The 27,035-nt window shown below is 39.5% G+C and overlaps 1 protein-coding gene across 1 annotated transcript in view; it reads right to left on the bottom strand.

The window, feature by feature from the left end:
• Positions 1-1,309: 1,309 nt before the first annotated feature.
• VAPA (VAMP associated protein A) overlaps positions 1,310-27,035 on the bottom strand; it is a 41,902-nt gene continuing 16,176 nt past the window's right edge. The window contains exons 2-6 of the mRNA XM_077810449.1: positions 20,494-20,646; positions 12,482-12,585; positions 8,852-8,932; positions 5,390-5,566; positions 1,310-4,054 (exon numbers count right to left, since the gene is read on the bottom strand). Coding sequence (XP_077666575.1) covers positions 3,896-4,054; positions 5,390-5,566; positions 8,852-8,932; positions 12,482-12,585; positions 20,494-20,646 — 674 coding nt within the window. The 3' untranslated portion in view covers positions 1,310-3,895. The remainder of the gene's footprint in view (positions 4,055-5,389; positions 5,567-8,851; positions 8,933-12,481; positions 12,586-20,493; positions 20,647-27,035) is intronic.

Below are 27,035 nucleotides of genomic sequence, written 5' to 3'. Positions count from 1 at the left end.
AGAGATTATTTGCTATCTTTTTGATCTGCTTGCTTAGAAAATGGAGGTTCTATTTTTTAATATCCAGGAAAGGCAGGGGTCAATTAGAAAAGATTATATGCCAACTGCCATCAATACTCCATGATTTCTACTCGTGGGAATTGATTGAATTCTTGAAAAGAGTGTTTTGTGTTTCTGTTCATGGATTCTGCTTGTTGGTCTCGGTTGTCTATATGGGGTTTTAGCCTGGCTGCAGATGATCTTTTCTGTGAAATAAGAGGATAATATCTCACAGTGAGAGGTGGTATATTCTGGAGTAAATCAGATGCAGTTGGATTTATGAAGCAATTTAGACTCCTAGAAAGTGCAACAGGGGGACTTTGCTACTTACTAAAGCAGTACACTCCATTGGTCAGAAGGCTGTTGGATGAGTATAAAAGGAAACTGATAAGCCCAGAGGGCTCCAATATAAATACAAAAGAAGGTATGTTATATTATACTTTTACTACAACACTCAGAATATTTTTAGTTTGCTTACTGTATCTGGCTATCCAACATGTGAAAAATGATCACTAACAGTTTACTGCTAACTTTAAGCTTAAATTATTTATCAACAGTAACTATAACAAACAAGGCAGTATGGTAAGCTGTACAGCAAACTAGGTAGACCTATTTGGCATGGAAACACAGATCTACTGTATCAACTCGAATCAGTGAGTCTCAAAACAAAAAAAGACACTGTCACATTTTTAATAGTTTATTAACACTTTATGCTTTGTAATATCCTTAAAACCTTTATAAGAAGTTTTGCTTACTGATGTTATCCTTTCCCATTTGGCAAAGGCCTTTTGCCCCCTGAGAGACACTAACAGAGCTCAAGCTAATGTTTTGTTGGTTTATTTCCTGTATGCACATCCGCTTCAATCATAGCAGGAACATGCAAGGCTCTGACAGACAGTGCTTGTCCACTACTTTTAGAGAAGCAGTAGGAATGCACAAAAAGATTGCACATTGGTGCAACTTGCAGAGTATTTTTTAAAATGTGCTCGATAAGGTGGGAGGCTAATTTACTAGCGTAATTCTGAATTAGCTTAAATTTGGGATCTAAATTACTACAGAAATGCATTAAAAGACAATGAAGTATTTTCTATTTAGCTGAATTTCTTAAGTGTTATACATTTTTTAAAGTGCTATATCCATAAAAAATTTAACATACTGTACTACGTATTTGGGATCAAGAGGTTTTTGTTAACATCTTGCCCGAGTGGGCAAGCAAAAATGCAATCTGTGTTCTCCATTAAACAAAAAAAGAAGTTGGGAAACTTGTACATTTAACTTCATACATGACTTTATGGCCTTTATCATTTAACCGTACTCTATTAGCAGTGGGGATTATATTTCCCCATGCTGACATACACAAGTAAGCAGGCACACAAAGTAAGAAGTTCTAACCATTTCAGGAACAGACAAACAATTTAATCCATATTACATAATTCACTGAATACAGTTGATCTCATCCAAAGTCACTCCTGAGAGCAAAATAGTTTTAGCATTACATTTTATATACAGCTATGAAGGATTACTGGAAACCAAAAAAGAGTCTCCTTATACCAGGAGCACCTCATGTTACGTATATTGTTACGATGCCTGTTTGCACTTTTAGTCTGCACATATTACTTCAACCATCACAATTTCCACCTGCTTTGTATTTATAAAAATTCATATTAATTGGCTGATTTTATAATCATTTTTATCTCAATATAGGTGCCCTTTTCCATTCTAAAGTACTGATGCCAGACATCCAACATAAATGGGCTGCACTGAGAAATGACTCTCTCTGCTCTGTAGCCCTGAAAATGCTGGCCATTATTACAAATCTTTGCATACACTCGTTTATGACTGCTTTGTCCGAAGCAAACTACATCCTGCACACTATACCTTTTTGGTTACTTTACATGTTATCAGCTTTCCTTTAAGGAACAGGCTTATACAGTCAGATGTATCACCATTTTGACAGAGCATAAGTTGGAGAATTGTATTGGTTTCTGAACCAATGGAATCAAAATAATCAAGACTTTAGAATACTTTTCCAGTCATTAAGGTGAGAGGAGACTTGAATGCAGATACTGGAACATACAAATGGAAACATCTGTACTTGCATGCTTTTAAGTGAAAAGATAAGCACTATTTGTATTTTCTTTGTTGTCTTCCTTGTACATATGCAAGATGTTTTTTATAAAAGTTTACCACAGATAGCAATGACAGAACATGATGTAATTATATTTTTCATTAAAAAAGCACTAGAAATCAAAGGCAACCAAGATAATGAATGTTTCCCTAGAACATTTTTCTCAGCTACACAATGTGTGTATACACCAAGGTCTAACACACTTAGCTGCACCACATCAAGTCAAGCTGTCCAAGTACATACACAATTTTTCTTACAGGAGTATATCCCTTCCAGAATTTGTCAGTTTACAAGTAATTCCCTGTGTTGGATTATGCTTAGTAAGAAGTATGGATATATTTTTTTCCAATGCTACCACCTACTTGGTTTTATGACCTGTATATCAGAAATGAGGCAAGACATAAGATTAAGTGCAGGGAAGCATTTCAGACCCAAAAAATGCATTCTCTAAAACTTAGATATACATGGTTAACAACAGGCAGATTTACCAAGAGTTGCATGAAAGTTTTTGTTTGTTTGTTTTTCTGGGAAGTTAAATAATTGAGGCTTGCTCAGCAATCAACTCCTCTGCATCATGGAAATTCATTAGGGGCATTTGAATAGAAAAAAATTTATTTAGGAAAATCAGTTAAAATGGAGTTACAAAGAGAACTGATAGATTAGTAAACTTGAATGATGTACCCTTTATGAAACCAAAGGAGAATCAGCCCCTGGAAGACACTCAACAGACCCAAAGATGCAACAGAAGGTTGACTGTTATACACCCACACAATCCAAGTATAAATATTTAAATACCAGATACTGAAAACATTTGTCTCCCAATATTTATACCTGCTGGATACCCACATTATCTCCATGTCTCAAAATAAGTTAGATAATTATCTTTTCTATAGCTGAAAGCAGCCAAAAAACCATTCAGAACTTCATAAATAGAATGGGAACCCTTAATGTTTTTTTCGAGCTTCAAATACAACAGTCTTAGCCAAAGATTGAAAGTAAATTGAAAAATATCCATTTGTTACAAGTAGCAAATTACCATGAACAATGAATTTGTTAGGAATCCCTCTAAAAGTATGACACACAAACAGGCTACCCAGCAGAAAATTTGTTAATTTTATTTCTGTTTTAATGTTAAATATCATGGGACAGGATTGTAAGGATGAAAAACTGCCAATAACTGCCTCACAAGGGATAAGAAAGAAATTCTGCCATGATATTAGCAAAGTAAGGTAAAGGAGAAAATTTACACAGTAAGAGGCACCATTTCCCCCCAGAAAACCTCTTGTCATATTCCTGAACAAGTGGGATTAGCAATCTAATAAATCATTTTTCCAAGAGGTAACAGCAACAGATAAAATTTTAAAGGATTATTAAAATAACATTTACAAGACTCTGAACAATTTTTAAACTCTTATTAAAACCACAGAAAGAAAGAACAATTCTTTATTTATGAATTTTCATAAAGGACTGAATGTGCAACTGACACCTGCTATTGATGATTTAATGTACAATTTTGTCCAGCAGCCGAACAGTTTGTCTTTTTTTTTAAATTGTGTTTTCTAACCGTGCGAGATCGTTAAAGGCAAAGCCTGTATGACGCTGTACACAAAAATGGTCACTTGGGCCATACTACCAATGAAGTGGTAGGTAAACAAATCTTTTTCTGGCCAAGAAAAAAAAAAGGAAGCCGCACTCTGCATGCTTCTCTCTCTCTCTCTCTCTCCCCCTCTACAAGATGAATTTCCCTAGAAAGAATCCAATGAAAATGGCTGCAATTACAACGAGAAGTGAAGGAAGAGGATTGGAGCCATTCTCTCTGAGGGCCAAGGCTGTGGGTGATCCAGATTTATCGGAGTGTGTTACCTTTCTGAGCCTCAAGCCTTCCTCCTGAAAAGGACACATGGAAGAAATTCATGAATATGCAATCATAGTAGTCTTAATGGTGAAAATTTAACCAGGAGACTGAATCTCTTCGGTAAGTATTTAAACAAGGTCATACAAAATTATTTTAGAAGATGAGCTGTACTATTACTTTTTAAATTGAAAAGAACCAAGATACTGCAAGATTCCAAATAAGTGTACATTTATCAAGTTACAAATTCTCTTTTCCAATACCTAATCCACATGTATTCCACCCTGTTTGTGTGTATAACTATTAGTAAAAGTAATAAAACTCTTACCTTGCACACTGAAAAATCCATCTTTAATTTATACAAAAATTTTTAGTAACGGAAACACCCCAATAGCTAATATTTATATTTTGTGGTTTCCCTGTGTGCTCGGATATCACAACTACTGTTTAGGAATTAGCTTTATTTCAGATTTCTTTATACATTAAAATATTATTGACAATATACCCAACAGCTACAATGACAACATATAATTGTGTACTGATAAGTTATAATTATGGAAGTAATACTACTACACAAAGCCAGCAGAAAGCAACACCACACTGAACACAACTAGTAAGTGAACCATCAAGTGATTCTGTAAGCTAAAATTCTGTGATCTGCAATGCTGTTGCATTGGTTCTCAGCTATATGCACTTGAGTATCTAATGAATAGACCCAAAATATTGTGAACACAGATAATAGTGAGTTTTTATGAAAAGCTGTAATGCAGTAGAAACTATAAAGACACTCAGGATGTTTGAATGCCACCTCAGAAAATGGTACTTCTTATTCCACTACATTTTAAAATATATATATATAACTGGCATAGTTTCAAATTCTCATCAGTGGAAAGAAAAAGATACTGACCATGAACAACTGATGAGCATTTACATTTAACATTAACTTGTGCTGCACACATTCTTGCATCATGGAATAATAATTCCTAGATAATTTATAAACAGGTTTAAAAGTAAGCTCAGTTACTTCTGAAATTGACACAGAAGTGGAGTTTTTAGATGAGGAGAGAAGTGATAGCTTAGCTAACAGTGCTACTGAAGAAATAGCTACGTGTGATCAATCCCTATTTCTTAGAACAAGAAAATTATATAGCAGATGATCCTTGTTACGCAGATAATTGTACCTACCTTCCAGAACAGACTTTGTTCATGCTAAGTAGTATTCCCCAAAGTATTTCCCCTTTTTACGTTTTATGCAGATAAAACTTCAAAAGTTAAGTTTTATCTGCATGCATCTATACAAATCTATGTCTTTTAATCACCTGTTTAAGAGAAACTAATTTTAATCTGAAACTCATTAGAACAGAACTTACTCTCAGGTGCCGATTTTCATCTGACAGTTTCATCACATCAGCCTGAAGTCTTTTGCACTCTTCCACTAGTTTCCTTGTTTCAGTATCATTAAGAGAGACACTATGTGGTTTTGGCATCGGTCCATCCTGTTTAGATGTATTCAGGACTGGGGCAGATTTGCTTGCTTCTACATCATTCTGCAAATATTAAGAAAAACCTGAGAATTTTAATTTTCTAGATACAAAGAAATATTTACAGCTTAATATAAAAATTGAAAAAATTAAACTACTGCTACAACGTATTTCAAATGAAGTTCATATCTGAGGTCATCCAAAACACAGCAAGGCTTGTGCTTTCAAGTTTTCAATTCTCATTAGTAAGAGCATTAAAAGGCACAAGAACATAGCATTGTTTGCATTTAGCGCTAGTGCCACTGAGAAAAAAGCCAATCCTTATACTTTTTGAGTTAACACTGACCCAACAGGCATCAAAACAACAACATAAGATGTGAACTTCCATTTTTATATCAAAGGAAAAGAAAAAAAATTAAGTAATAGGAAGCAATAAAAAAAATGGCTAAAATTAGAAAGATGAAATTCAGGACACAGAAGTTCAGTTAAAGACTGAGGTATGATAAAGAAATAAAAATATTTTGCACTTTGAGTGCTTCTCATGCAAGAAGCTCAAAGCACTTTACAAATATTGATTAAATCTCACAGCATCTCTGAGAGGAAGGATTCCACTCATTTTGAATACTGGTGAAGAGAAGCGAAGAGGTTAAGTGATTGCCCAAGGTCACACAACAAGACTGTGACAAAGCTGGAAAGAGAATCCAGGAGTCTAATGTCTAGAGCAGGGATGTGGGAATCTAAACAATCTCCAGTGGACATTAAAAATCCTAATCCATACAGTGGTGACCTGGATTAACTATACAGTTAAATGGATTTATAAAACAAAGCAACCACATGCTAACACTACTGGAGATAATAGTAATTAATATCATAGTAAATTATGTTAACACTACTGTATTTTTTCCTGATTAACTATGCAGGCACTTTTACTTAGGTCACCACTCTATATTGCACCTCTTCAAATAGCAAGTAAGCAGTCTGAAAGTTAAATACCAAAGACTATTTAAAAACTTAATATGGCAATTATGTAAAAACAGAAGATATCTTGATTTCAATATGCAGAAAAAACAAAGTTCTTTATAATTAACTGAACTTCATTAGTAACAACTCAAACTGCTACTGGTTATCTCATTACACCTGCTTACATTTTACAATATATTCTACTGTATGGTCATAAAGAGCCTAAGAGCCAAATCCTGCTGTCTTCCATAGGTTGTATCCATTGGATTCAACAGAATTACTTGTGTGAGGAGAGCATGATATGGCACTTAGTGTGTTTTAAAGTAATTCTAGTTAGCTCACAAACCAGCAATAAACAGACTCCTCTAGAACCCTATAGCTTTTAGCTCCTTGGAACAAACCTGCTTCTTCTGCTGTCTGACCTCACTGACTGGTTCCTTCATGTCAATCTTCTGGCTATAACTGATAGGTGTCTGAAGAAAGTTGCTGCTCACTGGAGTGAAATACTTGTATCTTGGTGTAGGTAAATCCTGAGGTGGCAGGTGAGCCATACCCTCAGTACTTGGCAGATTTCTCATTGCAAGATTTAAGGGAGTGACTAAACCAACGGCTAAAGGATTAGGTTCTGCAACCCCACGCTGCTACTCAGAAAAACATAAACATTATGTACAAGCAGTAATATAAAGGTACCAAGTTACAGAAAGTACAAAAAGTTTGCTTCTGCTGTTAGTTTTATACAATTAATTGCAACTTTAATTTGTGTGTATCCATTATAATACAGACTTTAATTATATGACCACATACTATTTTTTCCAATGAACTTTTGCCTCACTCCGTGGACAAGATGGATGACTCTTAGGGCTCTGAAGTGAATGAGGCTGTTGTCTGCAAAACCCCTGCCTAGGCTTATGAATGCAGAGACAGTTCCCAAATCAGATTTGACAATACACAGGCCTGGGAGTTCTACTCTTCAAAGTCCTTCTCCCTTGTAATTTCTGAGGAACTGACAGCAAATTAATGTTATTTTGAATGTCCGATAGCGCAAACAGGACAGGGCCCCTTCAATTTAAAGAGCTTGAAATGACCATGTGCCACACAATTTGAGTGGATTTTGGTGCAGACGGGTAAAAGGTTGCATCTCTTTCCCTTCCTTACCACTAACCTGAAAGATGGACACAGGGCCCAAGAGTATCTGTACTAAGCCCAAGCACAGCACCTTCTTTTTGAGGAAAAATGAATTCAAAATTACAGGTCTGAAATGACTGATTAAAGTTAATTTTTAAATGTACATCAATACTTTCATTAATATTCAAATATTAAAATTAAGTTTGAGTGTACGAAAAAAGTCTTACACATAATACTGAAAAGTCTCATTTGTTTTATCCAATCTATTGAAACAGCCAAGAATGTTAAAGCATCAAAATCAGGGCTGAAAATTAATGCAATGTTTTTCTATTAATATTCTGAAAACTCACAAGTTCTAAATGTTGTACCATCTGTAAGGGTCACACCACAATTTGTATTAACTGTATCCACAGAATGTTATTCCACCGAGGCAAAGGCTTATTTAGCACAGCTCACCAACTGTACACCAGTATGTTCACTTAATATGGTATAACAATTTCCATTCAGGTTTGCAGTGGTGTTGTTGTAGCCATGTTGGTCCCAGGAATATTGGACACACAGGTGTTTTTTTATTGGACCAGCTTCTGCTAGTGAAATACAAGCTTCTGAGCTACACCAACCTCTACTTCAGGTCAAACTCAGTTTTTCCAACAGAAGATATTACCTCGCCCACCTTGTCTCTCTAATTGTAGACTAAGTCATTCAGTTCATCACCAGAATGGTAAAGTTAATTAAAGTAAAAGGGGAATATGTGGGAATACGAAATAAAAGCTATAGGATAAAAGAGGGACACTTGTCAAATAAATATTAAATTTCCATTCCTTCCCCTATTTCCAGGTCTATTCAAGTTAGATGACAAATACACTCCTGCATTAGACAACATAGCCTGTATTATACGGAAGTGTAAAAATACAAGGAACCCCAATGGAGAATAGTATGGGGGTAAGCTCAATTGCTTTTAAAAAATATGGATCTAATATTGCAGAGCTAACCATTTATCTCAAGAGCATGTTCAGATTTTGTAAAACCATATCACATAGTGAAAGACTGCAAAAAGCCAGCTAGCAATGTGTTTAGGGGTTACGAAAACACTATTTTTTTAAAATTAAAGTTACCTGTTTGCTAATTTTCTTACTTTTGGTATCTGGGACATTCAGCACAATGTTTATTTACATAGCATCTATAAAAACACTCAGATCCAAGATAAACTGAAATTGCTGCAAGAACTTAAAAGGCTAATATAACGTCACTTAGTTTCTGACTTACCAGTTTATCATTTTCGTTGGGCATTTCAAACACACATCTCAATTTGGAGTCCATTAGGTCATCCGGTTTTGCCTCTTTCCACTAAAATGACAATTTTTATGGTTATTTAATGTACAAGGTTCATGCACACCAAATGCAAGTATTTCTTAAGTGATTTGCTTTTATACCTTCTCAATACTCAAGCTGAATATTACCTTTATTTCAGCTACAATTTTCAGATTCTAGCTTTTAAACAATTCTCATCACCATTATTCTACAAATTATAATGAATAATGGAAGACAGAGATGTGCAAAAACTAAGGTCTAGAAATAAAGATGAAAAACAGAATGCAACATTATGAAATAACTTGATTTTAAAAGCAAAGAACTAAAAGATGTTTTGCTAAAATACAGAAAAAAGTCTGTATTGTATTTTATAATGGCAGTATTATCTCATTAACAAGACTCTATATTTTCAAAAACACCTTTCAGAGTAATTTTATTACTACAGGAGGTCAGACTAGATGGTCACAGTGGTCCCTTCTGGTCTTGGAATCTATGAATAAATTAGTTCTCCTTACCCTAAATTTCTGAACTAATTACTATTTTGCAGCTTTTAATACATTACTGTTTGGGCCTATAAAAATATTTCATAGCAGCTGATAAACATTTTTAATTTTAGTACACTGTCAAATATACCCAACTACAAGAAAGGCTGGAATATCCCCTACTTCCAGACAACTGACATTTAAAATACTGCCACCTAAAATATGTCTTAGACTTACTGAGTTCCAGATGTCAGCTGCAATTCTTGAAAGCATCCATAACTATTCCCAACCCTCTCCTGCTGCCAAACACCCTTTTTATGGCTAAGTAAGCCTTTAAAGTTTAAAAAACACTCAAGACTTCCTCCTAAGAACTGTAAACAAAGATGGCCCCCTACAAGCTTTAAGATTCAGAACATCTTCAAAAATTGTACATGTCCACTAGGGGGCAGAGCTTAGTCAAATCACTCCCAAAGAGATATAAGTGTTACTATGACACACCAATGAACACAAAGAGGTATTACATACTGACTTACCTGTTAAATAGAATATAAAGAACATTTATAAAGGCATCTCAGGACACTAATAATATTAAGCATTACTCAGCACTGATCTGATATTCCTACCAGATGTCTGTTAACAATGTCTGTCTATATCAATGTCTGTTAACGGTGTAAATTTTATATAAATCAGTTGAGGAAAATTGTAGTATGTAAGATAATTTTTTTGGATGTCCACTTTAAATACACAATGTGCCTTTCATAGGCATTTGATTTTTTGAAACAGATTTAATATTTCAAAGTTGTTATAATTTGCTTGGTATAAACGCCTGCCCAGACAGAAAACCGGTTCAGACAACAATCTAGCTTTCTGGTGGCTACTTCATGTCCCTCCACCTTGAAACACTTAAAATTACTCACCTGTAATTGTACTACAAAGATATACACCTCAACAAATAACTGCCCTTGGGTCTCCTGCTGCTGTGTAGGGACACAGAGCAATTCCCTGTGATCAATTTTTGAGCTGCTGGTTCCAGCATGGGCGTATCTTGCGCCACTTTGCGGCGAATAATGGCCCAATACGCCAAGTCAATTCCCTCTGAATTGGAGATCAAATTATTCCCAAGGGAACAATATTCAAAACAGTAAAACATTAACCAGTTACAAATCACTCAATTCTGTTGAAATGAAATTGGTTGAAGAATCTGTTGAGGTGTTCATCTTCAAAAAATAGCCATTACAGATAACTATGCTCAAGGGATGCCTAAAGAAAAAATGAAGACAACATACAATTTTTAATAATCAAAGTGAACACTTTGAAAATGGTAATTTAATGGTGATGTGGACAAGAGAGGTACTCTTTAAAATACATATATATTTTTAAAAACTGTGCAAGTTTTAATCAATTTGTCAAAAAAAAAGCTAAAGGGAAGACAAACAGGTATCTTGAAAAGCTCCTAAAGAGTGACAGAGTTCTGTAACATTAAATGTCTGTAAAACTCCATGCATCCCTAGGCTACTCCAAATACTGACTTCTGCTAGAGTCCAAACTGAGCAACAGTACTTGGTATGTGCATGTAATTAATTCCATGGAGGTGGAAACAGATCTGAGGTTTGTGATTTGCCTTGCACTAAAAGGGCTTCTGAAATGTTCTTAAGAGATGAAAGCATTACAGATAAACAGAATCAGTTTGAATAAGCCATATTCCATAAAATCCCTTCCCCTCTTTTTTTCCCAGAGGCATTTAAACTTGGCTGTACAGCATTTTACAACCAAAATGATTAATTTTCTGCAGCTTTAGAGCAGAGGGATATTGAGAGTTACTATATTTTCAAGGGTGATAATTTAAAATAATGTTTCTGAAGTGGATTTTTATATCCTTCTTGGATAATGCCAATAATCCATGCAACCAGGATCAAACAGAGCATGGTGTTGGGACAAAAAACAGGCAGGAAGCTCCACTGAGGCAGATTCTGGCTAAACTCTCCAGAAGCTTTAACAAAATCTGGTGGATTATGACTACTTCTGATGAAAAGAGGCCATACTGAACTCTTCAGTTTCTGATGAAAAGGAGATACAGTACAAGCCTGCTGAGCCCCAGTGAATTTAGTTTTTTATGAAACCTGGTTTCTGGCCTTTGCCCTTTTCTGTACTCTGAGTTACCCAGATGATCATCTTGGAGTGCACCAGGGCTGACCAAGGAAGTTCTTGGAACCAGCACCAGTGGCAAGAGCCTCAGACTCATCCTCTGAATCTGAAGGCACATGGTTACCAGATCGCTGGGGCTTGGGGACTCTCTGTCTCCTGAAGGAGACACTGAGGCCTTGAGGTTAGAAGAGCCTTCAGAATTAACAGTAATGGAACAAATATCTCCAGAAATATGGACCATCCACCACTTCCTGGATCTGTCATGATGGCTTTTCTTCCTAGAAGACAGTGCCTGGAGTCATGTAAGGGCACTGTTTTCCAGAAAATACCTGTACTTCAAAGACTAAAGGGTACATATCCCACCAATCATGTATGTCAGCTCAACCTCAGGTATGTGTTTAGTTCTACAAGAATGGAAAGCGAGTTTGTAGTCTGTACATATTTTTGCCTTCATAGTCTTCCTATAGAAGAAGGCTTTATCTTCTCCACTAGACTATTTTGATTCCCATTAGACTGTCCCAGCTGAACTTCTTTTACATCCAGTAATGCCATTCTCATGTTAGAACTTGTCACCTCACACTTTCTTTGAAGTCCTTCACACTAACCCTGTTTACTGTCTGCTAACTGACTGCAAGGATCAGTAGGTCCATGCTGTAATACCCAAAACTAATTCATCTGCATGTCATTCACATTCAATTTGCCTGCTATTCACCAAGCCCCCATAAATAACTTTCAAACAAAACTCATTAAGCAAGTCACAAGCACTAATGACATGATTATGCATTTGTGATTCAAAACCTTGGATCATTTATTCACAGTAGTCAGAGAGTTCTTCAGAACATGTCTGAGTTTTGTTCCAGAGTAAGAATTACTTATATTTGAACATAACATGTTTATCTATTACAGCAGAAACTGAATTTTAAGCAGGCAGCATATTCATGTTAATATGTTTACTTACCACTGCCTCCATATCTGAAGTACTTGGTGGTGCAAAGATTGTCTGTACCATAAACTTGTGTTTACTTTTCTCATTTGGGTCATAGTCAAAAGGCTGTAACATTACTGTATAAAAAAGAAATATAAGATTATTCATGGTTCTTCAGCTGATGATTAATATGCTTGCATTAAATGATTTTAGCTTTAATTCAGTTCTCACTTGACTGGCCATTAACAAAGCCACAACGCAAATGAAGTGTTGGAAGTGGGGTGGGGAGGAATACACTGTAGCAACAGCTGTCAACTGGAAACAAGTCTTACAACTATATAAATCCTAGAATTTACAACACATTATAAAGCCCATATTTATAATAAACTGTTTTGATCCAACACTAAAAACAGGCAGAATATTTTTTAATTTCTACCAGTACCAGAAAATATTTAAGATAAAGAACAAAAAAGTTTAATTTCCTTCAATCCATTTTTAATTCCTCTGCAATACAAACTAAACTAAGGGATCATAATTTGCTGTCTGTATAGTCAGAAACACATATTGTGATTTAAGTGAATGTAAAGACAACAGACCCCAAATATACATGATGGTAATTACAATCAGTATCTACTCCAAAGAGTTTTCCGAAGATGGGTGCTAGCTGGGCCAGCTTGCCTCTTCCTCTCTGGAGAGGACAGTACAATGGCAGACAAGCAGGTACTGGCCCATTCTCCTTTGATGCTGGTTACCCGTAAGTTCAACCATATTCCATACCTAGAATCAAAATGCTGATTTAAAAATATATTATGTAAAAAGAGGATCCACACTATGCAGACACTCTCTGGCACTGGCTATGTCACCAATGTCTTGTAAGTGGGGGTAACTTTTTAAAATAGAAATCTTTGGCTCACAAAGTCTGAATGACTGTTTCCCACCTTCCTATCACCCAAAAAATGGTGATGACATTTCTTGTTTCTACATAAAGAAATATAAAGTTTTCACCACCCTGTTTTTCCATGGATGACTGAGAAGCTAATAGGATTAGAATAATGATAAGCGACTGAAATTAGAGCAACCAAGAAGTAAAGAAATTTTTGTTCAGACGGTTTAAAATATTTGGGGTTTTTTTAATCCTATTTAAATAAAAATTTCTGACAGAGTTGGGTGCAAGGCTCTCTTTCAAGCTTTAACACATTTGGCAACATGGTGTGAGATCTGCCTTTTAATATAGCCAAATCCTAGACAATACATCTAGGGACAAAGAACACAAGCCATACTTACAGAATAGGGAACTAGATTCTGGAAAGCAGCAACTCTGTAAAGGACTTGTGGGTCATTGTATATAACCAATTGTACACAACCATCCAGTGTGATTCTGTGGCAAAGAGGGCTATTAAAATACTTGACTGTATTAACTGGGGGAATCAAGCAGGAGTAAAGTGTGATATTACCTCTGTGTTTGGCATTTGGTGAAACAACTGCTGGAATACTATGTCCAGTACTGGTGTTTACACTTCAAAAAGGATGTTGAAAAATTGGAGAGGTTCAGAGGAGAATTAGAAGGATGATTTGTGCCTGGAAAAGACACCTTACTATGAGACTCTAAAGGAGCTCAACCTAATTTACTAAAGAAAAGGTCAAGTGGAATCTTGATGACAAATCTATAAACTGACTGCCCAAGGAAAAGATATCTGATACTAGAGGACAACAGCATAATGAGATAAAATGGCTGAAAGGTGAAGTTAGCACAGTTCTGCTGGAAATAAGACAAGTTCTCCATTACTCTTAGCGGATACGTCTAAACTGCAAAACGACAGCAGTGAGTTTCAGAGCCTGAGTCAACTGACTTGGGTTCACGTTATGGAACTAAAAATAGCAGGGTAGATGTTCCCACTCAGGCTGGAACTATTTTTTAGTCCTGTAGTATGACCCCAGTCAATTGACCCGGGCTCTCAGACTCCTGACCGGGGTCTTGGGTTTTTGTCTTTTTTTGGGCAAAGCAGATGTACCTAGGGAGTCTTTTACTCAAGGTGTGTCTCAGTGAAATGCTCTAGCTCAACCATAAATTGTTGGTCTAGACGTAGGAATCACTGAAGAAACTCTATGGGCTGTGAGCTACCTCTTGCATAACAGCAGCCCAACTTCTTCTCTTCAAGGACAACTGTTAAGAAGAAAATTTGTATTTGACTATAAATTAAAAATTTGCCCCATGAACTGTACTCAGCAACTTTTAAACAGCACTGTTTGAATCAGCCTCCCCATTCTCCTTCAGCCACTTCTCAAGCAGCACCAACATAATTAGCAACGTGAATCAGGAGTGCTTTGAGCATCTGCTCCCCACATCCCTGTTGCTGTTTCTCAGAAGCTCCGCCACTGGCTCCTGCCACACCACAAGGAGGAAGAAAAACAGCTGCTCTAGTTGTTCCATTGGCAGCTTCCCTGCTACACTGTGGACAGGGCCAGCCCACAACATTTTGGCACCGGAGGCGGGGAGCTAAAATGACGCCCCCATGCCCCCTCGCTTGGGCCAAAACTTTGGAAGGTCTCAATTCTGCCTTCCTTCCTTTTCTACTCCTCTCATGGTACTGCTCTGCTACCTACCCCAGTAAAGGAGAACTAACAACTTAAAATGCCTTGTTCAAAAATTTTAAGTAACACTTAACTTTCAAATGCCTGAACAGTAAATGTAACTTTTCTTCTCTGCGTAGTAAACACTGGCATTTTTATCTGTTTGAATAATCAAAGTGGTGCTTTCCGTGCCTTCCTGGTTGCAAAGATTTGAACTGCTTCCTGCTGAAGGTCCACAGCCTGGGCCAGCTCATGCTCTATGAGATAGTGTCATTGTGGAGCATAGATGTGTTTTTATTAACTTCAGTTGGAGAAGCTGCATTGTCCACTGGCAACTGTTACAACAAGTGTTAGAAGTATGCGCAGAGCAACAAAAGCATTTGGAAAGAGGGTGGTCACCTTATTTGTGCACATATATTCCAGAACAGCCTTTGGAGTTGATCCTGCTGAAATGTATCTTGAAAGGGCTTTCAGTTCATCCACCTAAATCACTCGCATCAATATCGCCCATGTCATCACGTGTCAACACTGTCTCTAGTGCCCTGGTGTAGGTCTTCTTCAGGTATAGTGAGGCGTTTTGGAATATCATACAACATCCCAAATATACTCGTATGTTCCTTGAGCTGCACGAAACGTTCTTCAACTGACTGTATTGCACAATCTAGCACCTGATTAAAGAATTCAACATTGAACTGTTGTTTGGGATCTCTTATGGGATTATCCCGTGCCTCGTAATCAAAAGGTCGTCTTCTTCGGTGACTCTTGTATTCTTGAATGGGTGGGAAAATAGCTTCAGTGTGAAGTTCCTCTGTCAACTTCTGTGAACTCTTCAGAATGTTTTGAAATCCCTGATCTGACCAGTAAGACTGTAGGTATGACTTTGCTTTGTCCAGTTGTTCCATTGCTCCAAATATTTCAAGGTTAACACCTTGGAGTCTCTTGCTTACAACATTTATTTCAAACAGTATATCATGCCATAACACTAAGCCACACAGAAATTTGAAGTTATGTATGTTTCTGGTGATTCCATTTCCCTCTGCCACTGTTCTCCCACGAACAGTTCCTGTCATAGCATTACCCTCCATAATGGCAACTATGGCATCATCTATATTCCCAATCTGGTGTTTGATGGGAAAGTTGAGTGGAGGCGATAAAGCCTATCATGTGGCATTCAGTGGTTTCAGTGTCAGAGAGGATGTTCCCAGATGTTGCTTCAAAATTTGCCATTGATGAGTTGACACAGAGAAAAATACACAGATGTTTTGAATTACATTAAAAAATTCAGCAGCCTCACTAGAAGCTGATGCTGCATCACTGACCACCAAGTTCAATGAATGAGAACTGCATGGGACAAAAAAAAAAACTTGAGGGTTTAACTCTCGGATCCGTGTCTGCACTCCTCTGTTCTTTCCCCTCATGTTGGCACCATTATCGTAACCCTGACCCTCTCAGTTCAGCTATCGCAATTCCCGTATCTTCCAGCTTTTTAAGAAGCACATTTGTCATACCAGCTCCTGTTGTATCATCAATGTCCATAATTCTAGAAAATGCTCTCTGACAGTCGCTACTGCAGGAACATTTTCACTAGATTCTGTTGTTGTAACAAAAGGCACCATTAAAGTCATTTGCTCCATATGGCTGGTGTCAGGTGTGCAGTAAGAACAGAGTATCATCTTGCTGACTTCAGATCTGCCACAATCTTCTGTTTGACTTTTGTTGCCAGTAATTGTATGATCTCATTTTTAATTGTTTTTCCAAGGTAGGGGTGCGTGTACATTTCTTGGGTGGTGACTCTTCTTAGATGCTCCTGGAGTACAGCATCAAACTCAACCATCAGCTCCACAATTTTAAGGAAGTTTCCATTGTTTGGCACATACAGCTGATCTGAACTGCCACGCAGTGCTAGGTTTTGGGTAGCAAGCATTCTCACCATGGCAATGAGCCTTTTCAGAACGTTTTGCCAGTAAAGAGACTCTGATGCAATCTTCTCTTGATGCTGATTATCTATGGTGGCCTTTAACCTTAATCTCATCTCAAGCTCTTTCCACCTAAGGAATGCTCTCTGGTGATTTGCTGCCTTCTCATGGCATGCCAGATTTCTAGCCAGAGTTTTCCAGTCCTTTGTTCCTGTAGAACCCAATGTGGCTGGAAGGTTAGACTGGAACAGTTTGCAACAAAAACAGTATGCAGCATTCTGGGTTTTTGAGTACATAAGCCATGGCCTCTCCACTGTGTCACCATAGGGGATTTCACACCAGTAATGTGTTGGATGGAAACTTCTATTTTCATTGTCTTTGGGGAACATGAAGTTTTTCACTTGCTGTGGCCCATGCAGTACAAAGAAGTCCCTCAGGCTACCGCTCAAGTGGGTCCACAGTCCTGGATCACCTAGACTTACCTCGGCAGCAGCTGTTTCTTGCACCTCCACCACACTCTTCTCTGATCTACACTTTTCTTCAGGAATGTGCATGGTTACATCAATTTGAGATGGAGATATGGATGCTGCAGTAGCTGCCAGGTCACCTGCACTCTAACTGGAAGATCAGGCATCTCCTCACCACTCTCATCCTCACTGGGGCCGGAAGGCTCACCGTGAATATTTGTGTCTGTATCTCAGGAGAGCTCCTTCCTGCTTAGATAGAAAAGTTTCCTTTGCTTTCTTTCTTTTTCTGAATGCTGCCCCAGAGGGGCGTTTTCTTCTTTCACTCATGACTGCTGTTCTGTGCCAGCTATAGTGGCTCTCAACACTCAGCTGAAGGGGACAAATAAGCAGGCTGGTAGCAGGGCCTGAGTGAGGGAAAATATCAGCGTCTTAAGGGACTAACTGGCTCCTACTACTTCAGCTGTCTGCCTGTTCTCCTCATGTGGGTTCAGGGCAGCAGCAGGAAACAGGAAGCTCCCTGAGAAGCTCGTGTTAATCAGTCCAGGCTCCTGGGAGTGCTAGAGAGGTACATAAGAGGCTCCTCCTCCTCTCTCTCCCTGCAGCTCCTGCTGCTTTCTGTTATTCCCTCTCACCTTTTCTCCTGCCTGCCTGTTATAGCTCTTGTACCCTCCTTCCTCCAGCACAGCACTCCACCATCTCTGTGCATCTAGAGCAGAGAGAATACATATACACCAGCAGCAGACAATTTTACACTACAAATCTACACTCTGGGTCCTAGCGGCACCCCCCCCCTGCCCCCCCAAGTCTGGCACTGAGGCAGTTGCCTCAGTCTGCCTCATGGTAAGGCCAGCCCAGATTCTGGAAGCCCCAAGGAGGGCAAGACAGGAGCCTGAATGGCTCTGCCCAAGCCTAAAACACCACCTAGCAAGGGATTACTTCCCTACCCCTTCCAAATAACCAAGTCAGTCTAGGAGAAGGGGAAAAGAATGATAAGCTGGACCCATATGGTGGGTCCATGGAAGTGGTCAGGAGCCAACCTGGCTCTTCCTCCCTTCCCTCATGGGAGATGAGGAAGTTCCTTCCCCATGCGGTCCCTCCCCCAGGGCAGTGGGATGAGCTACCAGAGCCATTTGCTCACTCGTGGGAGAGTCCACCCCTTTCCCCAGATCCTGGAGAGGCAGCCTGCTCCCAGTATTCTCAGTACAGTGTGCTGCTACTATGGCGGTAACATGGACCCAGTCTTAGATCAAAATACACACGTCCAGTTATTTTGGGAGGCTGCCAAAATTTTGCTGACAACACAAGTAGCAGAAAGGCAATGATAATTTTTCAAACAACAAGAAAAAAAAACACAACTGTCCGAGCCAAACCAAACCAAACCAATTTTCATGGGAGAAAGAAAAGGCACTGTCTGGCCCCAGGGCTCTCCCTCTGCTGAATTTCAAAGGCCTGCTGAAAACTATGGACATGTCAGAGCTTGTCTGAAAAGACTACGAACCTTTTATAAATGGAAAGCATTAGGCTACCTAAATAACTTGGAAAAGATAGTTATTGCACAGTGGATTTGTGATGCTGTGATTGAGCTGATTATATGGTCCACTTAATCATTTTAAATATGGAATGTACTATATGATCCAATCAACTAAGTTTTCACCTAATTTTTAAAGCGCCATTAACTATATCAGATATCAAATACAGTGTAATTACTTCACAGCCATAAAGTGATGTCCCACTACAAGCTGAGGGCGCATAATAAAAAAAAATATGCCTCTCTTGGGCAAGGGCATCATTAATTTTTCTCTGACCCTTTCCACCTTCCCCTCTTGCTTCCGTACACTCATCATGGGTGATTATAACAGATTGTAAATCAGTCTCCCCCATCATCTCTTTCCCACACTATCCCACCTTTCCATTTCCTTTCTTACTGCATAATCTGATCTTGAACCACATTTTTTTTTTTCATGTCACACCCACCTATACAGAAAGGGTCATTTGAATGTGTTAACTTGTCCAAAATAAGTCAGAAACATAGTACCGTACATACTCGATCATAAGCTGGTTCGTTTAGAAGCCGACCCCCTCAAGATGAATAAGTAAAAATAGCAAATGTATATGACCCATTCATAGGCCAACCCTATAATTCAGGGGTTGGCAAACTTTGGCTCCCAGCCCATCAGGATAAGCTGCTGGCGGGCCAAGACCATTTGTTTACCTCAAGCGTCCACAGGCACGGAGGTAAACCTAAGTAAACAAAATGTCCCAGCCCTCCAGCGGCTTACCCTGACGGGCCAGGACAGCAACTGGTGGGGAAATTTTTTTTGGGGGGGGGAGGGAAACTAGGGTTCAGGGGAGTAACCCCTGTGACCACCCCCCATATGACCCCATTCCTAATCTGGGACCTCCCCACATGACCCCTCTACGTGTGACCCCTCCCCGCCCCACACCTAGCCCAGGACTCCCACACCCTCCCCATCTCATCCCTTCCCACCTTACCTGGGGAGGGCCAGGAGGATGTCTCTGACCCAGCCGGAGATGCTCTGGCAGGCCAGGTGGCACGGTCGCAGCCTGCCAGCCCCAGAGCTGCAGCTGCTTCAGAGGTTGGGGAGAGAGCAGCGTGGCCAGAAGAGGAGAGACTCTGGCCCCACCTCTTCCCTTCTGGCTCTGCTGCCTCTCCTTGCCCCTCTGTGTGTGGGGGGGGGAAGGGGGCTGTGTCCCGCCTCTCCCCCTCTCTGTACCCATTCGTAAGCCAACCCCCTTCTCTGATGCTTCCCTTTTTTACTAAAAAATTCAGCTTATGAATAAGAATGAGTATTTACGGTAGTTTGTAACAGACAGCTAAATATTTCAGTATCCAGGATTTTCATTTTCATATATTAACTTCTGGTGTACGAGTTATTGTGGTGGCACCTGCAAGCTTAACGATACTGAAGAGACTGTACTAACAATTCATTATCAACAACCCTTTAAAAAAAATCATAGTTAATGATGTTATGCAATAGTTTCTATAAGGGATAGGTGGCAAAGTGTTTCATGTAGTATCTTGGAACAAGAGAATCAGAACTATAAAGCTGCACAACAAACTTCTTTTTACCTGAAACAGTTACAGATGATCCTGGGTCAATAATTCCACTGTTTGGCCGCACACAGTATCGACGAGGTGCTGTGGTCTTCACTTTGAAACATACTTTTCTATCTGATGGGTTTCGTAGCTTAAGATTTGTAGTGACTACATCTGTAAAGGGACCTGTTTTTTTTTTTTTTTTTAAAGAAAAGGTATGTTTTTAAGAAAAACACTTGCTTATGCAGTCCTGAATACTCTTAAATATAATTTCTGATAGCAAAAACTATCTTCTAAGAACATTAACAATTACAAAGCATGCAACAAGGTACATACTCTTTCTGTTAAATGTCCAGACCCCACATGTACTCTGTTACATGAAGACAATATACACCTATATACACACACACTCGTCAGTGCACATCTCTGTAGTACAAACTAGTCATAATTTGGATTCAAATTATTTAAAAATAGTACAGCTAATACAGAAAAGAAAACATTTTCAGCAAACTTACTATTTTCCCACAATTTCCTTGAAATACCATATGATAGTCAAAGTGTTCAAGTAACTATGGCAGTATTTTTCCTTAGGAACAGAAGCAATGTGTATTTACGTTTAAGAAACCTCTCTATAGCTTTGTTACACTTGAGTAGTAAAATGTTTAAGTCATAATAGGTAAAATTCTGTGATACTGTGATGCAATAATTGCTCGCTGGTTGACAGTCGATAGAGTTGCCAAGGACAAAATGGGCAGAGACACTAATCCTTTAACTCTCAAGTGGTCTTTCCAGATGCAGGCAGAAAAAAAAACTGGCAGAGAAGATAGAAATGTTTAAATACCCAGGGTTGTGAGTTCAATCCTTGAGGGGGCCATTTAGGGATCTGGGGCAAAAATTGGGGATTGGTCCTGCTTTGAGCAGGGGGTTGGACTAGATGACCTCCTCAGGTCCCTTCCAACCCTGAGAGTCTATGAAATTGCTGTTGCCCACACTGTACCTATCATGTGGACAAGAGAATTCAATTTCCATGCTTATCCACACAGCTCTAGATTAACACTGTTTGCCAAAAAAAAAAAAAAACCCTACAGTTCTAGATGAGGGAAGTGACTAGACTAGGTGGACAAGCAAAGAGGTAGTTTCAGTGTTAGCAATATAAGCTCCTTCTCTTCAAGCAAAGACCATCCTCAAATGGCACCTAGTAGTAATGGCATGAAGAGAGGAGAGGAGAGGAAGCTGTAATTTTCCAAGCACAAGTGAGGTTAACTGGCCCCAAGCTGTGGGAAAGCAAGATAGCAAAAGCACTGAATGGGAGGATGCCTGCTTATAGTTTTATTGAAAAGGTTTTATGTATATGAAATTTGCTCTTTACCAAATTTCACATGCAGAGTTTTTAGCTATCAAAACTACTCTGGGGCTCTTTAATGGTATTTTAAAAATCCTACTGCAATTTACTGTGAAAATGCTGAAATTTAAGCAACTTCCATTTTAGTTTTTGTAACTGACCATAGTTAAAACAAACGGTCACACACAAAAAGAACATTTTTATTACATAAGACAAAAAGTAAAAGGCTATAACCCCTCAAATTTCAGGATATAACCCAGCCCTGAGATCAGGGATGAAACTTTCCCCAATGGGTAGGTTATTCTGTAACAGGAATCTCCCAGCACCTCTAGATGAAGCAACTGGTATTAGCCACGACTGGACAGGATACTGGGCTAGATGGCCCACTAAACTATCAGTATGGCACGTCCTTCATTGCTATGATCCTGTGAACCCTCAATCTGAATCCTTGGTTCAGAGGGAATAATCAGCACCACCCTACACAGGAGTGACTGGAGAGGAGTTGATAACCGGCTGACGACAAGGGTCAGGAGAGGGAGGAATGGATAGAGGCTTCCAATTCAACCATGTCTACATTTCATCTTATTGGATGCGGACCTTGCAAAGCCAATTTGCAGCAGCCTCATCAGCGAAGGGCAGAACCCTCAGGCCACCATCAAACTGGTAAGATGGCAGTCAGTCATGTGAGACATTCTCCGTCTTTGTCCACAGCTGCACCTGGGATCCTCCTGCTGGCCAGCCCCAAGCACGAAGGCTGGCAGCACATTGTCCCTGGCTCGTTCAAAATTGATTCAGAAGGGCCCATGAGTAGCTTGGCAAACCAAAGCCAGGTAAACATGTGGTCGGGTCAGTTATATGAGACTGGTTTCTGTCATCAGCTGAAGATCATTCTTCCTACCACACTGACATCACAGAGAAATCTGGGCAGGGCAAGTGGGCCCACAACAGGTGCATCGATGATGACAAGTGCACTCTTGGATGGTTAAAGAGGTCTGTGCGTAGTGGTAGGACCAGGACTGCCCTGATCTTCCCATTCTGGCTGTAGCATACTTATCACAGGTGTGCGGAGAAGTTTTGGTCAGACTTAGTTCTAAATACCTCTACTAGAAAAGGTATACGGATACAGTTATAAGAGCATATCATCCTAGCACAGATGCAGGTTATAGAGGAAACAGGGTGAATAAAAATTGATGATTTTTTTAAAAATATAAATACATTTTATTTTTTTTAAACTAAATACAAGTTTATTTTTTAAAAACAGACCCACTTAAAAATAAATTTGAAATTGACAAGCTACATAAGTCCTAAAATTATAATCTATTTAAATCATTTAAAATTAATTACAAACTTTACTATTAAGCAATAAATGTTTCCTGCCAAGTTTTAAAGCAAATCAAACCACTGAACTGTTGGAAGCCATTTACTAAGCAACTGGAATCAAAGTTTGCTGAAGTCCTAAACCGGCTTTTGACACCAGTAGCCTCTTCTGCAGGGTCAAAGAGAGTATTTTCTTCATTTCAATTTATTCAACTAGTTCAGTTTAATCACCAGTTCATTCAAAGTTAAGAAACCAACTGGGAGTTGAAAAAGCAGGAAAGTTTGTTTTTTTCTTCCAGTGTGAAGACTAGTAAAAACTAGATGTGAGAATGTGAGATCTTCTAGTTCTAAAACCTTGCAAGACGCTATGACCAGAAACAATCAGTTCAATTCACTAACTATAGATAATACATCATTTAATAAGCCAATATTAAATGTAAAACATTTTGATAACTTTTTTCTTGTGTATCCAGCACTTTTAAAGTCGTTTTATTTAATAAAAAATTGTGAATTTTAATTGAATTTGAATTTCCATCCAGAGCTTGACACAAAACAAGTAAAAAATTAATCTAATAAATACGAAATGTATCATTCACCATTTTCTAAACATAATAAAAAAGTAAAAGTTAAGAATCTGAATGAATATAAGTTGTTATATTCTGATGAAGTAAATGTGCATACAGTGTATCATCCTGACTAGCAAAAAGGAGCACCAAATTTAGTGTAAAGGCTATATTTAGTTTCAAATCAATACGTTCTAATGGTTATCAACTAATGAGAATCAATTTTTCTTTAGGAAAATAATAAAAATTACAAATGCAAAACACGATTAAAATTGATTATTCAAATCAAGGTTTCCTGCTAGGTGATTAAAACCACTTTGATTTAAGTCAATCCAACCTGCAAACAAAAAAGCGCTTATCCTGGTTTGGCGCGTAAAATAAGCTACATAGGCATAAAGTACATTTGCCAGCACAAACTGCAGCTACACTAGGGGTTTTGCCAGTGTTGAAATAACACCCCACAATAAAATGTACACCCCTAAACCACAAAACTACATCAGCAAAAGTTTCTAGTGCAGACCTGGTTCCACTCTATTCTGGTGAAAAGAGGAACAGGACAGGAGGAAAATCTTTTTGGCAGCAAAAGTCTGCAGAACCATTAAAACTGATCTCTCCTAGGGTGACCAAATAGAAAGTGTGAAAAATCGGGATGGGGGTGGAGGGTAATAGGCACCTATATAAGAAAAAAACCCAAATATCGGGACTGCCCCTACAAAATCGGCACATCTGGTCACCCTAGTCTCTCTAATGCTTACAACTCTTAGGAGGCAGAAACCAGAGTGATCAATCAAGGCAGGCTGGGAGAGGCAACACCCCGAAGACTAATGTTCCCTCTTATTTTTTATATCCATGTGCAGAATGACTTTTGTTACGTGCACCAATATGGAGGTCATGTGTGGCAGGAGTGGGGCCGAGAGGTTCGGAGTGTGGGAGGGGACTTGGCTGGGGCAGACGGTTGGGGTGAGGGCTCTGGGGTGGGGCCAGGGATGAGGGACTTGGGGTGCAGGAGAGGGCTCAGGTCTAGAGCAGAGGATTGGGCTTGGACTGCAGGGGGGTGCAGGCTCTGGAGTGGGACTGGGGATGAGGGGTTTGGCGTGTAGGCTGTCCTGGGGCTGGGGCCAGAAGACTCCCCCCAGCCCTCTCCCTGCTGGCAGCAGCCCCGGGGCTGGGGCCAGAAAACTCCCCCCAGGCCCTCTCCCCATCAGCAGTAGCTCTGGAGGAGAGGCACCTCTACCCGCCAGCAGCAGAGCCAGGGCCAACTTGCTCCCCTCCCCACAAACCCCCTACTTTTGTCCTCTCCAGGCCCTTGTAGTTGTGTGCCTACGCAGCCCTTTACAGCCTGCCACACGGCCATGCAGCTTAGAGGCAACTTAGCTGAAGACCCAGCCAGCTAAAGATACTTCCAAAGAGTTATGTTCATTAAAGTTTAATTCAGAAGTTATTAAAAGGAGAAATCATATAAACACTTGCTATTTCAGAACAACTTCAAATTCCACCCAAACTTCTGGAACATATATGTATTTGTGAACACACAGAAAATGGTGATGAGCACAACAGTTTAATTCTCCCTCAAAACAATCCTAGTCCTGAGTAAATTATATCTGTAGACTTTCCTACTAGACTAAAAGAAATTTTCAGGTAAGAGATTTTCCTATTGTTCACAGGGAAAGTTTGCAGACCCATTAAAATGTGATGTCCAATAGCAGTGTCAACAGGAGGAAAAACAAAAGATGAATTAGAAGATGTCTCACTTATAAAAAAAACACATTAACAATTACACCTCAGGAAACTATGCACCTGCGTAATTTTCCCCATAATATGTTTCACTATGCCTAGGCAGGTAATATTGCATAAAATGGCCATTAACCATAAAGGACATAGTATACTCCTGGGGGAATTCTGCACCAAAAAATTAAAAATTTTGCAAAATTCTGCACATTTTATTTCTCAACGTAACACAATATAATCATACCAGTTTCAATTATTTTGGTAATTTATTTCAAAATACCTGTCAGCAAATATGTCTAACAATACAGACAACAAAAAAGATTCAGGAAATGTTTTTGACAAATAGATTCCTTACTAGGCACATTGTTACAGAACTGAGTAATAATTCATTTAACCTACAGTACAGAACCATATTTCCCGCACCCCTCAGAAGCAATGCAAAGGCTTGAGGGAGTCAGGGGTAACGGAAGAGCTGATGGGGAGGTAAATACTTGCTGGGAAGTGGGTGTGAACGTGGAGGGCTGCTTGGTATAGGTGGGAAACAGGTTTTTTTTTTGGGAGGGCAGGTAGGGATTGTTAGAGAGCATCCCCCATGCAGACCCTAGCTGACCCCTAGTCTCTCCCATTCAGTCAGGCATGTCTGCTCCTGTCCCCATGTGTCCCTGCACCCCCACTCAGACACCCACTCCCCCCATCCCATGTGTCCGTGAACCCTCCTCCCTTGTCCCCATGTGCCTCTGTGCCCCCACTCAGCCAACCACGTCCCCATGTGGCCCTACACCCCCTCACCCATCCCCATATGTCCCTGCACCACCCAATCCCCAAGTGTCCCTCAGCTATCCCCTTCCCCTCATCTCCATGTGTCCCTGCACCCCGTCCCCATGTGGCCCTGAACCTCCCTCGACCAATCCCCTCTGCCCATGGCCCTACACCTCCACTCCCATTCAACCCATGCCCCAGTCTCTGTCCTCCCCCACTAGCCCTTATGAGCCCGTCTGACCCCCCCCCGCCCCAGCAGCGCCATGCTGTCTGTCTCCCCATATCGCCTGTCTCCTGACCTGGCCCAATAGGCACTGTGAAGAAGGCAGGCTCTCTCTCTTCCCTACTTTACCTGGGACTGACTAGAAGCAGCTGCTGTGTTCTAGCATCACAGCACCTCAGGCAAAATGCGGAACTGCAGCAACTTTTCAGCAGAAGCTATTTTCTGCACACAAAAAATTAAAAATATATGCAGCACATGAAATATGCACACACACACACACGCACATACAGTGCCACAGAATTCCCCCAGGAGTGAAAGTAAAATAACAGATCACATTGAGAAGAGAGATAGCATTAAACAATTTTGTGGTAATAAAGTCCATAATTACTTTTCCATGATTTTTTCCTGTTGGCCACCTGGGGATGTGAGTGGGGGCCCAGGGCTGAGAGCAGGGACTACTGCTCTCTGCCACAGGGCAGCCAGGGTTCCTACTGTCACCTGCATGAATGGCGGGACTCCCACTGTCAAAACTGCAGTGAAAACCTAATATTGGGGAATCCACAATTTCTGCAATATCACAAGTTAAGTAGGGCCTTACATGACACAGCAAAGCACAGCTTGATGACACAGCAAAGAATGAGAT

The sequence above is a fragment of the Eretmochelys imbricata genome, chromosome 2, assembly GCF_965152235.1.
Source record: "Eretmochelys imbricata isolate rEreImb1 chromosome 2, rEreImb1.hap1, whole genome shotgun sequence".
NCBI lineage: Eukaryota > Metazoa > Chordata > Testudines > Cheloniidae > Eretmochelys > Eretmochelys imbricata.
The sequence above is the reverse complement of the archived record's forward strand: the minus strand, read 5'-3'. Positions and strand labels throughout refer to the sequence as shown.